Source organism: Sarcophilus harrisii, chromosome X, assembly GCF_902635505.1.
Source record: "Sarcophilus harrisii chromosome X, mSarHar1.11, whole genome shotgun sequence".
Lineage (NCBI taxonomy): Eukaryota > Metazoa > Chordata > Mammalia > Dasyuromorphia > Dasyuridae > Sarcophilus > Sarcophilus harrisii.
In genome coordinates this window covers 59,535,751-59,551,750 of record NC_045432.1, presented here as the reverse complement: position 1 = coordinate 59,551,750, position 16,000 = coordinate 59,535,751, and the positions used below count along the sequence as shown (strand labels likewise).

Below are 16,000 nucleotides of genomic sequence, written 5' to 3'. Positions count from 1 at the left end.
GGGAAAACTGAAGCCCACATAGATCAGGAATCTTGGCAAAGGTCCTACAAGTAGTAAGGAGCTGAACATGGGATTAAAACGTAAGTCTTTTGGGTCCCTATCCAATGTCCTTTTTACCACTCTTTCGTTTTTTTTTCTGGTTATATATATATATATATATATATATATATATATATATATATATACTTTTTAATACATATTTCTTTATGTTGAGAGGGAAAAATCAGAACATAAGGAAAAAAATCACCAGGGAGAAAAACAACAAAAAAGTGAATGTAGCACATGTTGATTTACGTTCAAGCTCCAGGGTTCTCTTTCTGGATGCAGATGGCGTTTTCTATCCAAAGTCCATAGGGATTACCTCGGAAACTTTTTATTTTCCACTCTCCTACATGGTCCTTTTGTCCTAGATGGAAACTAGAAATATTTAGCTTTAGAGAACAGGTCTCACTCACTTATTTCTCCATCATCCTCCATGGTGGAATGCCTGGGACATATGCATGTCAATGGATCCTCCATTTCTGACCTTCCTGGAGCCTTCTAGCAAGGACCAAATAATAATTGCTTTAAGGCTGGCAAAGGGATTTATAATTATCTTGTTTCTATCCTCACAACCCTTGTATGTAGATACTATTATGGTCTCTATTTTACAGAGAGAAAAACGGAGGCAAAAAGAAACAAAATGACTTGCCCAGAGTCATCCGGCTAATGTCTGAAGCAGGAACCGAACTCAGATTTTCCTGACTCCAAGGGCAGGGCGCTATTGCCCCTGCCACCTAAACAATCTTGAATCAACTAGGCCCCCCTGCCCGTCATGAAATAAAGTCACTGGGATTCAATGAGGACAAAAGGTTTTCTTTATTACAATTAGAAACATTTTTTGAAAGTAGCTACCTACTGGTTGTCCTATCTGGGCTAAAGCTATCCAGTAGGACCAAACTCACAGTTCTTCAGATCAGTTTTTGGATCCATTGGGCTTCCGGCTGCAGGAAAAAGAAAAAGGAAAAGATCACAAGGCATGAGATCTCTAAGGTTCCCCCCCCACACACACACACACCCATTAACCAGAAGGATTCCTGATTGTTTGAGAGTGAGCCTGGGTTTTTATGAATGAATGAACTTCAACCTAAGTTTGACCCAAGTCTGAATAGAAAGGAGGGGAAGGGTAGGAAAGGGTTAGGGTTAGGGTTAGGGTTAAAAAGGGATAAAAATGATGTTTTGTCCTTTTTGTTAATTAGGAGCAGAACACTGTGGGTCTGATGAAGAATCCTGGTGGCCTGACTCTTGGCTCCTCCGGCTTCCTTTAAGACTGTTCAAATTCTAACTTTTACTCTCCTCATTGCTAGTGACTTTCCTCTGAAATTAGTTCCCTTTCACCCTCCAGATAATATATACGTGGGTATCCGTATGCTATCTCCCCCACTGAGAGCAGGGATAGTGTTTTTGCCTTTCTCATGCTTAGCACGGTGCCTGGCATATAATAGTTGCTTAATAAATGCTCCTTGATGCCGATTATGATTATAGAATGAATATAGAATATGATTATAGAAATAATTTGTAATTGTAGAATTTTAGGCTTGTAAAGCACTAGAGAAATCATCTCATCGAACCCTCACCATAATACCCTGTACACCTCCATTTTACATGGAAATGTAAGAAGGAAATGGTCTTTGAGAGCTTCAACAGCTTGCTCATGCTCACCTGGCTAGGACGTGGCAAAGAGACAGAGACAGAGTTCAAATCCCTTGCTCCTGACTCAGTCCAGCTGTCTTTCTATCACACCAAGTTATAGGACCCTTGGGAAAGGGAAAGTCTGACTTTGACCTTATTGCTTGTAATTCCATCTTAGCTAGGTTGAACTAGGAACAGGGAAATGAACTTACCAGGGGGGCCTTTCTTATCTCAGACTTTATAAGCTGAGGCAGCGCCTGTGGAGCCATAGGGGACCTTGCGGAGGCCGCGCCACATGAAATTTTAGATGTTTCCAAATCCAATTCTGATTCTCTCTTGGTGGGTTCGGTGTCGGATCCTTTGAAAGTTATCTTCCCATCCTTGGACTTCTTTGAATCTTTGGGTACATTTGCCTTTTGGGATTTCATCTTGGAATCATATGAATACTCAGACTCGACATCCCCTTCATTAGGTTTCTTGTCTTCTGTTTTTAGATTCTGGGACTTATTGTTCAAGTCCTTGGATTTCTTCTTTGAACTTTCATCTTTCTTCTTTGTGTCCTTGAATTCGACAACAGAATCCTTGAATTTCTTCTTTATGGTCTTGTCTTTCTTTTCATTCTTGTAGTCAATACTGAAATCCTTGCATTTTTTCCTTAAATCTTTGTCTGATTTCTTTAAACCTGTGGCTTCGATGACTAAATCCTTGGTTTTTTTCTTTATATCCTTGTCTTTCTTCAGACTATCCTTAAATTCAAAGTCTGAGCTCTTGGTCTTTCTCTTGAAAGTCTTGTCTAAATCCCCAGATTTTTTTCTTGAATCCTTATTGCTCTTCTTTTCATGTTTGGAATCAGTAGATTCAGCATCAGACTCCTTTGGCTTTCTCTTTTTCTCTGTGTCTTTCTCACTGACATCACTATCCTTGCTTTCAGCATCTGGCTCCTTGTCTTCATGTGAATCCTTGCCCTCCTTTGGTTTTGACTCTCCTGAACCTTTGGACTCGCTGTCAGATTCTCTGGATGAAATGTCGGCTGTATCTGGTTGTTTAGTTTTGGACCCTTTGGGTAAACCTGTCGCCTTCTTCTTTGTTGTTTTCTCCGCTTGATTTCTCTCTTTCTTGGACGTTTGATTTTTCTCTCCAGGTTCGGTGGATTCTGATGTTCTTTGTGGGCCTGTGAAAAATGGGGGCCTTCTTCTGGCAGCTAAATAAGCAGAAGGTTTCTCAGAAATTTTTAGTAAAGAACGTGTCATCCACATAGGAGTCGCTTTCTGATCATCTTTGACTACATCCCCCATCTGAGAAATTAATTCAAATAATACAAAGACTTAGAGTTGTTTAGTTTGTCATAATTCTGAAAAGTTAAGTACCTTTTATTCTGCAGCATGAAAAAGAGTTCTGTGCATTGATAAAGAGTACAGTTGTAACTGAAGCTCATTCTTAATTTTACCTTCCTCTTTCAAGGTCACCATTTTGAAATGAAATTATGCTAATTCTTCTGAGAATTCAGAAAACTACTCTAAAGCATAGGTTGGCTTTAGGTGCCTCTGATATCATTATTCTTTGGGAATCCAGATGAGACTTAGGATAGGCCATTAACCTCGCCCCGGTTGTACTGTTCTATCAGATAGCTGAGCTAGTCCTGAAAACCCGACAATGGACAATTTGGGGACTTCCGTCTGGATGATGCTTCCTATCACACGCTCCCCACAGCCCCACTCTGAGTCTGAAGAAATTCATCTCTATAGAGATACGTCTACCCAATATGTCGGCCCAAGCACAAGGCCCGTCCCTATTGAGGAATTAGAGATTTCCAAATCCATGCTATCCTATTTCTAATTCTGTCTCCAGAGCTATCTTGGAATTCACGGTAAAGGCCAAGAACCGGAGCTGCCCCAAACTGATGACTTCTGGAAGACAAAATGATTGTGCACCAAATAGGTACGGGAAATAACAACCAATAAACATAGTGGGTACACACACTGATTCATACACCTCACTGGTGCTTAAGCTCTTGAACTATTCCCTTCAATCCCCAGCATGGTCCAACTAAGGTACATCTTTGAGTAGAAATGTAACTCTGGATTTCCTCTGAAATCCTGCCCTGGTGAGTAGGTATAATCCAGAGTTCTCAAACTATACTCAGAGATTATAAATTCTGGTGGGGCCTACTGATTTGAAAAGATTTTAAGTACAGATTAAAGTGCACAGTCCAGAAACCTCAACCCTGCCTACTTGCTGAGGACCAACCAAGTCACGATAGGAACTGTACTTCACACACGAGCTGCTAGGATATGAGCCCCGAGATGGTGATTCTTTGAGTCCCCCGAGGAGCCATCAACATAGGTGGAGAGAGACTGGGAACTACTTGGGGAGTACTGAAATTCCTAAAGAGCCACACCACCAGACTGAAGTTTCACTGCCTCTCCTTTCTATTGTTCACCTCCTGGCAGAGCTGAGTTCAACACTCTGTGTAATAGGAAGGCACACTAGAAGAAGCAAGATACTTAGGGTATAACTTACACTAGATAATCAGTTCTGGAATAACAAATAGTCTTGGATCTAGAGGAAGACTTTATGGAAAACAGTAAGTAACATTTTCTGAATCCCTTGGGTCAATTTTGACAGATTCTCTCTTTACCAGAGCTAGGAAAGCCCATTAAGTGGCATATCATAATCCTGCCTTTGGAGAGCAAAAGAGGGCATGAATCTGTCACAATGTACACATCTTAAATCTCACATGAAAGGAGATGAAAGCCTGCCCTAACACTCACTCTTGCCACTCCAAGGTTACAACTTGAGCTACTTCTGCAGCTGTTGGACATTTTTCCTGAATGATCTTCTGGCAATAGGTGACCCAGTCTGCCGTCCGGTGAATTGTAAATGGAACAGATTGTCTTTCAACTGAGATCAGGCAGGAATTCCCCATGGCTGGCTTATCTAGATGTCCATCGCCTCCCATCTGGACTATCACAATAGCTGGTTGTTCCTGCTTCAGTTCTCTCACCACTCATCTCTCTTACACTCAGCTACCTAACCACTGCAGGTCTTCCCCCTCTTCAAAAAACTCTGGTGGTACTTTATTGGCTTCATGATCAAACATGAAATCCTCTGGTTCACCAAGCCCTTCACAAGCTAACTGCTTCCCACCTTTCCTGTCTTCTTACACTTTATTCCCCTCTATGATCCAATGACACCGGCCTCCTTTCTATTTTCACAAGACCCTCCCTCTCCCAACTTTCCCTTTTCCTTGGCTGCCCCTTAAGCCTGAAATGCCCTTGCTCTTCATGTCTATGTTCTACCTTCCTTGGCTTCTTGAAAGGTTCAGCTAAAATCCCACTTTCTGAAGTACTAGTGCTTTCCTTTCACAATCACTTCCAATATATGACTCTATTTCTATGCATACATACACATAGATGTACATATAGCTAACTCTCTAGCTTATATGGACATAGTTGTTTGTATGATGTCTCCCCAATTAAATTGTAAGCACCTCGAGAGCAGGGGCTGGATTTGCCTTTCTTGGTATCCCCAGTGCTTAGAACAGTGCCCAGCACATATTAGGTACCTAATAAATACTCATTTGCTCAATGTGGCCTTTTATCATTAGCTTAAAATCAATATAATTCTATGGTCTTTTCAGTACTTACAGCAGAATTTTCTCTTAACTCAGAAGGGGTTGATCTCCATTTTTTCCCTGGTCGATTTGGTTTAGAAAACATCAAAGAAAAGTGTTGTTGATTCCAGGATTTTTTGCTAACATCCTCAACTGAAAAAAAAAAATCACATACTTTGGAATCAAAATTTAAATCTGAATCAAAGTGAAAGTGACCCTGAGGGAGCCAGCCAGTTTCACTATGTGTAATTCCATGTGTGTGGGAGCTCTCTCTACAGATGCAGATCACCCCTCCATAGCTCAGTGGTCTTCAAGAATTCCTGTGGTCTAAAAATCAATCACTAAAAATCGGTCAAAGATTAATTGTCATTAATCTTTTTTTAGTCAGTGAATTTTAGCATGATAGCTAGATACAACAATCAGACCTCTGATTTCTCTCTCTCTCTCTCTCTCTCACACACACACACACACACACACACACACACACACACATTCTTGTTTAGCTCTTTAAGCTCCCTTTGGGGACTTCATTTGCCTTTCAATTTGACTATTAACTCTCTGAAGATAGGAATCAAGTCTGATACTTCCATATCCCTGACAGCCATAGAGCCTGACATATCATAAGTACTTAGGAAATACTGAGTTTAAGTGTTTAAGTTTCCATTTACTTTAAACTCTGGGAAACAGGAGCCAGAACTAAGCACTGGGTCAAGTTCAAATCTGTTAGATAAAGTACCTACATTGGGCAAGGTACTGGGATTCATATTTTCTTGTTGTTGTTGGGAACTGTGGGTTAACTGATCTGGGGAACTCCAGAAACGTAAAGTCTCTCTTCTGGAACAGATCTGAGTAAAGTAATGGATTGCATGTGCTTGAAAGTTGCTCTATAAATGACTGCTATTACTATTTTATACATTCAATCTTAAAGAGTTGCCTGGGACCAGAAGGCAGTGATACTACAGTTTCACTTGAATCCTGGTTTTTCTGACCAGGACAGCTCTCTATCCACAAGGGCACACTGCTTCTCAGATACTTGAGAGAGAAAGATGAGTAACAGAACGATATGATACCTGGATTAGTTCAAATTCCATTGATATCACTTACTACTATGTAATCTTGGGCAAGTCATTGCACCTCCCTGGGCTATCTTCCAGATTTTTATTTATGTATGTATGTGTGTGTGTGTGTGTGTGTGTGTGTATAATTATATATATATATATATATATATATATATATATATATATAAATGAGCATGGAATAGTCCTATAGCACCTACCATAGGCTAAAAGGACCAGAGAATCACAGATCTTGAGCTGGAAGGAACCCAAAAGGCCATTGGGGGCAAACCCTTTAATGGATGAGGTACGTGAAGTCCAGAGAAACTAATGACTTACCAAATGGTAAATATAAGAGGAACTTCTCTTTTTTTTTTACTTTTTTTTTTTTTTACATTTACTAATGTAGTTGAAATAATTTGGCCCGCATACAGGCTGCTGGTACTATCTGCTACGTGGTAGGAGATATGTTAAACAGCTAGAGCTCATGGAGAAGAAGGGGGCCCATGTGGTGCAAGGTCTCAGATGTGATCTGTGAATCTCCTGAAGTAGTGGTGTGTGTGTTTGAACTGACCCAATTTCAAGTTATAATTATGTCAGATGTAATAAGGAGTTCCAGCCCAATAAAAATCTGCAGTACAAATTCAGATAATGCAGCAACGTCAACAGGATTCATTATTCACCTTTATTGGGACCTAGGTCATATGAGGAATTTTCATACCTTAAGAAGGAAAGCATGCCTGTTGTATTTAAATATCTAAAGGGCTGTCATCTGAGAGAATGAATTAGTTCTCAATAGCTTCAGAGACTGAAATTCTGTGAGAACTAAGATCAAGATGTTACAAGTATACAGATTTGGATTTACTCAAAAGTAAGGCATTTCCCAATGGAGATGTTCAACAATGGAAGGCGTTGTCTGATATATATGAGATGGTAAAGCTATGGCCGGAAAGCTCTTTTGATTTCTTTTCTTTTTGGGGGTGGGGTGGGGTAGGCAATTAGGGTTAAGCATCTGAGGCCAGATTTGAACTTAGGTTCTCCTGATTCCAGGCCTGGTACTCTATCCAAGAATGTAAAGTGATGTGGGGGTTTTAGTGCTCCAAAGTTCAATATGCATTGATTGACATCAGTGTGACAGAGCAGACAAAGACATTAACGTTACCTTAGTCTGTATTAAGAAAGGATCAGTCCTGAAGTCAGGAGGGCTTTAGTTCATATACTTAACATTCCTAGCTGGGTAACCCCGGGCAACAAGTCACTTAACCCCAATTGCCACAGGAAAAAAAAAAAAAAAGATCAGAGATTTAGAACTAAAAGAGCCCTCAGTGGTCATCTAGTCTAATCTCCTCATTTCACAGATGGGAAAACTGAGGTCCAGAGAGGCTAAGTGACTTACTTACCAAGGACATATGGGTAATAGATAACAGAGGCAGTTTTCAAACCCAGATCCTGATTTCAAATCCACCATATTTTCCGTTATACCATATCGCCCTCCAATAGCTTCGGTAGGGAATATGACTTCCAAACTTCAGCCCAGACCTTTCTTCCAAGCTTCATCCTCTCATCTCTACTAGGAAAAGGACCTTCTCTATCTGGGTATCTCACTAGCACCTCAAATCCAGTCCTTCTGAAACTGAGCTCAGCGTCCTGCTCCCTTATCCTACTCCTCATTATGACTTAAGTATTTCTGCAAGTTACACCCCCATTCATATAGTCTGCCATGTTCCAAGCCCTGGGCTGACTTTTGTCTCTTCCCTCTCATTTCCCATCCAAATGGCTTCCATGTTCTCACTTGACAGTAGGTGGCAATTTGGCCCCTCCTCTCATTCCCACTGCTACCCATTAATACAGGCAGTTACTGCCTTGGAGTGTGGATTAGGACCCGCCCCCCCCCCCCCGGAGGTTTTTAAGAAAAATGGAGGGGACCTCCTGGACTGGTAGTTGACCTCCTGCTCAAAGGTGGCTTGGATCATATGGCCTTCACGATCCTTTACACCACAGAGAGTATCTGCAGTTACTTCTTGTGATTGAGAAACATCTAATATGTCTACTGAAAAACAAATGAATTCTTCCATTGCCTTGCTAAGAAGCATAACATCGAGAATGAGGAAGGCCCTCGCATCACTGGATTCTCCTCTAGTGAGAGCACATCTGGAAACGTTGCTTAACTCACCTGGGGCCTTGTTTTAAAGCTACTGACAAGCTAACAGACTGCTTGGAGGAGAGTGACCAAGACGACAAGGGCATTCGAAATCATGTCATGTAATTTGAGGCAATAAGATATAACTATTATTTGTATATTATATAATGTAACATTATATATATTTTATATATAACAGTTTATTTATATATGATATAATATATAACATTTATTTTTAATTAATACATTGTATATTTATAAATAATCTAATTACTATATTAATTGATTAATAGTAAAATATTAATATGTTAATAAATATATGCTATTTATGGATTATATCATAGTATATCTAAATAGTTAAATATAATAAAGGAAGGCAAGGAGGATATTTAATCTAAAGAAGAGACTTGCGGATAGGTTCAGAGGTACATGCTGGTGAATGTTTTAACAACCAGCCCTCCCCTGCAAAAAAGTACCCACAACACCCTTTTTAATTCATATTATTGACATTTTCTCCAATTTACTTTTGCTAGTAGATGGGAGATAGCTCCAGCACACCCCCTGGGTAGTTTGGGCAGCTGGAGATAATAAGAAAGGGAGGGACATGAGAGCTGTCTTCAAATATTTAAAAGACTCTCATACAGAAAAGGGGTTAGACTCCGTAGCTCCAGAGGGACAATCTAGAATCTTTTTTTTTTTTGATGGGTGGAAGTTACACTGAGACAGGTTTGAGATTGTTAAAGAGGGGCAGCTAGATGGCATAGCGAATAGAGCAGTGCCTGGAGTCAGGAGGACTTGAGTTCAAATTTGGCCTTAGAAGTATCTGACTGGCTGTGTAATCCTGGGAAGGCTCTTAACCCCAATTGCCTCAAAAAAATTAAAGTAAAAAAAAGGCAAAAAGAGATTATGATAAAGAAGGGTGCTCTTGGGAGGTAGTGAGTCTCTTACCATTGGAAGTATCCAAGTAGAGGATGGATAACCACTTGTTGAACTTACCATAGAGAATATTCAGATATTGGGGAAAAGATTTGGTTTCTGAGGACATGGCCAACTCTAGATTTGTATGATCCTATGAACTTTGTTCAAATTCTTACCTGGAACATAATTATCATAGGCTCCAAAGTTCACTCTTCGACTATAAGAGAAAAAGAAATTTTTATTTTTATTTTTTTGATGAAGGTGCTTTTATTATCCTCATTTTACAGTTGAGGAAACTGAGGCAGACCGCAGTTAAGGTAGTCACCTGCTCATGTCATAAGGATCTAAGGCAGGATTCCAACTGAAGTCTTCCTGATCTCAGATCCAGCCTCTATCCATCACTTAACTGCCTCTAGCTACCTGGACTTTTAGCAAGCTCTGTCCCTCTCCAGGGAGCCACAGTTCAGAGATTTGCTATCTCAGGGACTTGGAGAAGGTAGAGAACAGGGAGAGTGGAGGGAAGAGGGAACAGTGGAGAAAAGTCCTTGAATTCCAGACCCCCTGTGAGATTGCTTCCCCAGTCCATTTACAGGGTTCAGCTCTTGTTGTCTCCTTTCCCCTTAATTCTCCCAAATGTGCCATTTCAAGACTTAGCAGTGAACCATGAAAACGGTAGCATGGTTTTGGGTTTGTTCTCATGATGATTAATTACCCCGTGGGGCTTGGATAAGCTGGCCTCGAAGGCCCTGGATAGCTCAGACGATAACTGTCTGCCCTCCCCAGCGCCTGGACTCCAACTCAAACATTTATGAAGGTTCTACCCAGAGCCCTGGACCATCTTCTATCCCGAGATACAAAAGTACAAAAAAAAAAAATCACAGACATTGCCCTCAAATCTACAGGAGGAGATATTCTCGTGTCTAAGTCTTAATTCCCCAAGCACAGTGGGAAATCTCTGGAGCACTGGTTTCCTCTGTCTCTCATTTAGCCCACCATGTCACTGAGCACAGACCCAGGCACGAAGTGGGGGCGTAGGAAATAGCTGTTGATCGGACAGTTGGTCAGGTTGGGTCTCAGGCCCATGGCTAGTCCATAGCGGGGGGAGTAGGTAGCAGGAGGACCAGACCAAGCCTGAGCAGGGGGTGAGCAGAGCTAGTGAGAAGGAATGGACTCCCACCGTCCATGTCCAGGGTACACCCCAGCGCAGGCCTAGAGCTCCACTCCACGGAGAACCCGGAGGCCCCTGCCAGCCTTGGCTCTGGCTTTCAGGTGTCTGGCAGAGCTCTGGGGCAGGAGTTTGGGGTCTGGTCCTAGAAACAGTGGGCAGAAACTCTGAATGTAGGCAGGCTGCCACTTTGGTCCCATCCGGGGCCAGGGATCTCCGCTCCTTGGGCTGCTGAAGCCGCTGTCCCCGGTGGAGTTTAGCTCTCCGGTTCTTGAGCCACACCTGGACTCGGGCCTCGGGCAGGAGGAGAAGGCCGGCCAGCTGCCGCCGGGTGCCCTGGTCCGGGTACGGGCTCTGCTGGAAGGCCCGTTCCAAGGCTTTCAGCTGTGGCTTCTTGAAGGCGACTCGGTTCTGCGGGGCTGGCAGGTATGGGTTGGGCCCCCACGGTTCTGCCAGGTGGTCCATGCCTAGTTGGGCCTGGAAAGGTGGATGCAGCAGAGGAGGAGAAGCACAAAGCAGGGTGAGAGCCCCCCCCCCCCCGGCCCCGCAGCCCCAGACCAGTGGGAGTCTGGGCCATGCTCTCTGGAAGGATGTGAAGACTCCTGTTAATAAGACTTGGGGGGTTGTATCTGTCTTCCATGTAGCTTGCTCCTCAGCCTCTGCTTCTTACTATCTCCCTCTTCTCTCAGCTTCTCTTCCTGGGCAGCCTCGGCCAGGATGACCCCCAAGTGCCCTCCTCTTCCTTGGCTATTTAAGCTCCAATGACTGGGCCCCACCTGTTCCTTTGAGCCACTGGCCAATGGAGAGTATCCTGGTCCCAAACCCTCTGGGACTTGGAACTTGGTGTGTGTGTAGGGGGTGCAATCAGAGCCTGGGCCAGCCCCACGGCAGGGAGTCAGAGGGGGGCTATTCTTCCCCTGTCAGTCCTGGATTAGCTTATGTCACCAAAGCTACTCCCTCCCTGCTTTCTGCTCCCCCTCCATCAGGAATCACTCCAGGAGACAGATGCAGTGCCCAGGGAAAGAGGAGGTGTTCCCAGGCTACCTCCCATGTCCTTCCCCCGGACCCCATCTCTCACCTCCCTGAGCACAAGTCAGGACCCCTACTCCTGCCCCCTGCCCATGGTGTGACCCTAGCTACTTTTCTTTGTGACTGGTCTTCATCATCTGTATAAGGAGCTTGGGAGAGATGATCCTTAAAGTCCCTTCCAGCTCTAACATTCTCAGCAATCAGACCAGGGCAGGACAGGGCCAGGCTGCCGAAAAAGAAATTTTTTAAAAGTTACATCGGTACAACAGTAACTTCTTGCCGTTATGTTTTACTGTTGATGGCCAGATCTCCAGCAAACCAGCATTCTATTTCATTGAGCCTGCCTCTTCTCCATTATGACTAAGCTAGGGTTCAGTATTTGTGAGGCTTTACTAAACCCTTAATCCAAACAAATCTGTGTATACCATAAATTTACTACAAGTAGCTTAATCTGCCAAGTTCTAAACTGAACCCTAATCTTAATTATTTTAGGAAAGCTTGAGAAGAAACCAAGTACTTTTTAAAGAACCAATTTGAATTGGCGCTAACCTCAGATATTTTAAAATACCATTGAGGCAAGTTGAAAAGGATTTGAATGAAAGGTCCAGTCCTAGGACGGGCCTAGCCAAATAGATCATAGTTGGCTACCAGAATTCTGGCCCTGGAATTTTTGAGCTGAACTGTACTTTGGGAAGTAGAGGTAGGGAAGGGAGTAGACCTCACGATCCCCTGGCATGCTATTAGAGTTTTCTCCAGGTTGATACTGAAACATTGAGTCAACAACCTTTGGATACAGTTATTCAGCCACATATTAATCCCCGGAACTGCACTAACATCCAGACCGTTTCTCCAACTTCAAGTCAGTAACAGTGCCTATTTTGACAACCGTCTGTGTACAGTGGCAGTTGGAACACTAGGTAGAACCATGGGCTGGAAACTATGGTGGAACCATGGAACAGGGGCTGACAACCTGAGGGACACAGAACCTCAAAGGGGTCTGAGAAACCTGGCTGAGGCCCAGAAAGTTAGTCTAAAGTCTCAGCAACTTAGGAATAAAAAGCTGCCATTGGCTTTCCTTCCTTCCTCTTTCCTCTAATCTGATTAGTTTTTTATTTGTTTGTTTCCTCTTCTCATTCCTGGCCTCCTTTGCCCTTTTTTTTCCTTTTAGAGGAGAGATTTTCAACCTTCAGTCCCTGTACCACTTAGCTTTAAGTAAAGATTCCCATACTCTCTGTGGTTACCCTGTATATGTACAGAAGAAATAAATCCAGTTAGTTGGCAATAATCCCCTTTGCCAGGTTTCTCAGACCCCTTTGAGGTTCTGTGTCCCTCAGGTTGTCAGCCCCTGTTCCATGGTTCCACCATAGTTTCCAGCCCATGGTTCTACCTAGTGTTCCAACTGTCACTGTACACAGACGGTTGTCAAAATAGGCACTGTTACGGACTTGAAGTTGGAGAAACGGTCTGGATGTTAGTGCAGTTCCGGGGATTAATATGTGGCTGAACAACTGTATCCAAAGGTTGTTGACTCAATGTTTCAGTATCAACCTGGAGAAAGAACTCTAATAGCATGCCAGGGGATCGTGGGATCAAAGGCCTGTGGCTGGAAGAGATCCCATTTGACCAAGGAGGGAACTGAGATGCAACACAGTTAAATGGCTTTCTCCCAGATCACTCAGCTTGGAAGTGGCAGAGGTGGGCCTACCAAGGTTGTCTAGATCCAAATCCACCACTCTTTGCACTATACTCTCTCCTTAGGCTGGTCTTAGGTAACATTTTATCAACACTCTAATGAACGATTTAGATGAATACAATAGATGTCTGTCAGACAGACGTGTAGGTGATAAAAAGCTGAGAGGGATCGCTAACATATGACATGTTAGAATTAGCATCCCAAACAAATTAAGTAGACTACAATTTAATGAGCTGATATTTAAGAAAGGTAAAGGTCTGATCCTGCAATTGATTTTTTAAAAAAACCTACTACACAAGTATAGGGTAAACCCCAAAGCAGCCAACTGTGTAGATTCAGTTGAGTTGCCTTAGTGCAAAGTTCCAGGCTGCCTGGGGAGCGTTAAGTTCCAAGTTCTATATCATCCAAAGGGCCATAAGCCCATTCGGACCATTCCGAGTAGTTGGGCCTAGAAGATTCTAGTCTGGTTCTAACTCTAGCCCCTTAGGAATATGATGCTAAGGCACACTCTGGTCTTGCTGCTAAGAGTACCCCATACCTGTCTTCTGGAGCAAGCTATTTTTCCTCTTAGATATGGGCTTCACTGACATTCTTCTAACTTTCTGTTTGTACGGTATCTTCTTGTTTGGGCCTATGTCTTTGAAACTGGACAGTCTTTAAGATCTGCCCTGATTTGGGAAAGGGGAGAGAGAGAAAACCTGTCCTGAGGAACAGAGGTCTCTCTGGGGGGGGGGGAATTGAATGCTTGGTGCTAGGTAAAAGGAGGTACCATCTGCACTTCTGAAAACCCCAGGGGTTCTTTCAGGATTTAAGGCCACCTTAGAATGATTGCCTGGCCTGTTTTATCCCTCTATTTGCCAAGTTCTTTTCACCCTCAGGTCATGTTTTATCATCGGTCAAGGGTTACCTCACTAAACTGAAGTCCAACCCCATCTTCTGGCTTGCTCTCACTAGGCCTCATTTCTGACAAACCATGGTTCTATCTTCCCGGCCCCATTAGCACCCAGCTTGATCTTTCATGATCTCCGCTACCCTTTGCCCTCCCGGTGACTGGTAAAAGAAGCCCTCTTCTTTCTTATACTAGCCTCAGCTTGCTCATAATTCCTCTTAGCCTCTGTGCTACTTATATTAGGCCTTTGTGGAATCAATTCCTGAAAAGCTACTAGAAAAGCATTTTTGATAGAAAGGCTAAAGGTGCCACGTCTCTGAGGCCTTGAAGGGTTTACCCTGGGCATATGCCCAGCCTTGGTAACCTCTGTAATTTATTTCTGAGTGGCCTGGCAAGAATTTGAGGGATTTAAGGTTTAGGGGAATAGCAAGTATATTTTTATGACAACTGGGAAGTTTAGTTGGGGGCCCCCCTCAATTTGAATCCTTTCGAAAACATTTATTGATCTGCCTTTTGTTGTCACAACGTAGTTACTTCTGAAAGTTCTATTTCCTCAATCCCTCTCGGCAGCAAAAACAGCTGAACCCAACATAGCAACCGTTGCCTGTCAGCGTATGTAACATTCTATACCTACATTCCCCCTGTAACTCAAGAGAAAAAGGAAAAAAATCAATAAATTTCTTAACTTTTATGTATACCAAGATTAGTTTTTACGATCACATAACCTTTGGCTTCCTTTTTATGTCTTTTTTTGCTAAATTAAAACAATGTAAAACCATTTCTTTCCCCAGCAATAGCATCCCCACACCCAGACCAGCCATTTCTGTCCTCATGTTTTTTTCTCTTACACTTTTGGTCAGAAAAGATCACATTGGTCTGTTCTATTAAACACTTGACCCAACAGCTTATTTATTGCCTAGATTATCTATCATTTTATACAAAGGCCAAACATGCCTTAAGAAGTAGTAATAGATCGCCCAACTTTATGTCAATAAATTTGCTAATCTAAATGGAATGGAGGAATACCTACAAAAATATAGATTGCCCAGGTTAATGGAAGAGGAAATAAACTACTTAAATAGTCCTATTTTAGAAAAGGAAATAAAACAAGCTATTAATCAGCTCCCTAAGAAGTACTAATAGAGACTATGTGATCAGAACAGTTCATTTGATAATTGTTCCTCCCACCCCACCATATATATTTTCACAGGAAATTAACACTGTGACTGTTAAAAGGCCAGAAAATTATAATTCAGCCTCACATCTCCGGAACCTTTGTACACTTTGTACTTTTTCAAAACAGTTTTTGAAAACAATATATTGTTCCTCTCAAAAACTACTGAGGGTTAATGGACCTCATTTAACAGAAAGGGAAACTGGGGCCCGAAGTCCCTGATCAAGATCACCCAGCTAATTCCCCTAAATAATGAAAAGGACTCAGATTTTGTTTTCTGAACAAAACAGCCAAACGGTGCTTTGAAATCATTCCCTACCCTGGATGACCTAAGCTAAATAACCTTAAAAAGTTTCTTTGTAATAGACCCTTATCGATATGACATATATTTTCTTATTAAAAGGAAAACTTACAAGCGAGGGACCGACATTTTTCAACCTAGCTACAGCCAAGGCATTGACATCGTTAGGTCAAACAAATGATGTAAGATGTGACATCACAAAGGACCCTAGCCTGCTAAATGATCCTTAAAGGGAAAAGACCTTTTTCTACTTCCTGTCCTCCCTTCCCCCACCCCCTCAGCCCCCTGGGTGTCCTGTTGCAGTGTCGGAACAGAAGGCAAATGGGACTATGGGTGAAACAGTGGCCCGTGG

At 42.6% G+C, this 16,000-nt stretch overlaps 1 protein-coding gene across 1 annotated transcript; it reads right to left on the bottom strand.

Annotated features, from left to right (window-relative positions):
- Positions 1 to 839: 839 nt before the first annotated feature.
- Positions 840 to 15,827, bottom strand: CYLC1 (cylicin 1). The gene is made up of 5 exons (XM_031944675.1): positions 15,761 to 15,827; positions 9,574 to 9,614; positions 5,319 to 5,437; positions 1,884 to 2,966; positions 840 to 983 (listed from the first exon to the last, which is right to left on the bottom strand). The coding sequence occupies exons 1-5, from the start codon at positions 15,775 to 15,777 to the stop codon at positions 951 to 953; spliced, it is 1,293 nt and encodes a 430-aa protein (XP_031800535.1). The 5' UTR covers positions 15,778 to 15,827; the 3' UTR covers positions 840 to 950.
- Between the last annotated feature and the right edge of the window lie 173 nt (positions 15,828 to 16,000).

Bases quoted from the DNA above. Each gene is read 5' to 3' on its own strand.
- CYLC1 (XM_031944675.1), bottom strand. The intron at 5,438-9,573 runs GTAAGAATTTGA...TTTTTTTTTCAG, and splicing joins CTATGATAATTATGTTCCAG to TTGAGGATGTTAGCAAAAAA. The intron at 984-1,883 runs GTAAGTTCATTT...TTTTTCCTGCAG, and splicing joins AGATAAGAAAGGCCCCCCTG to CCGGAAGCCCAATGGATCCA.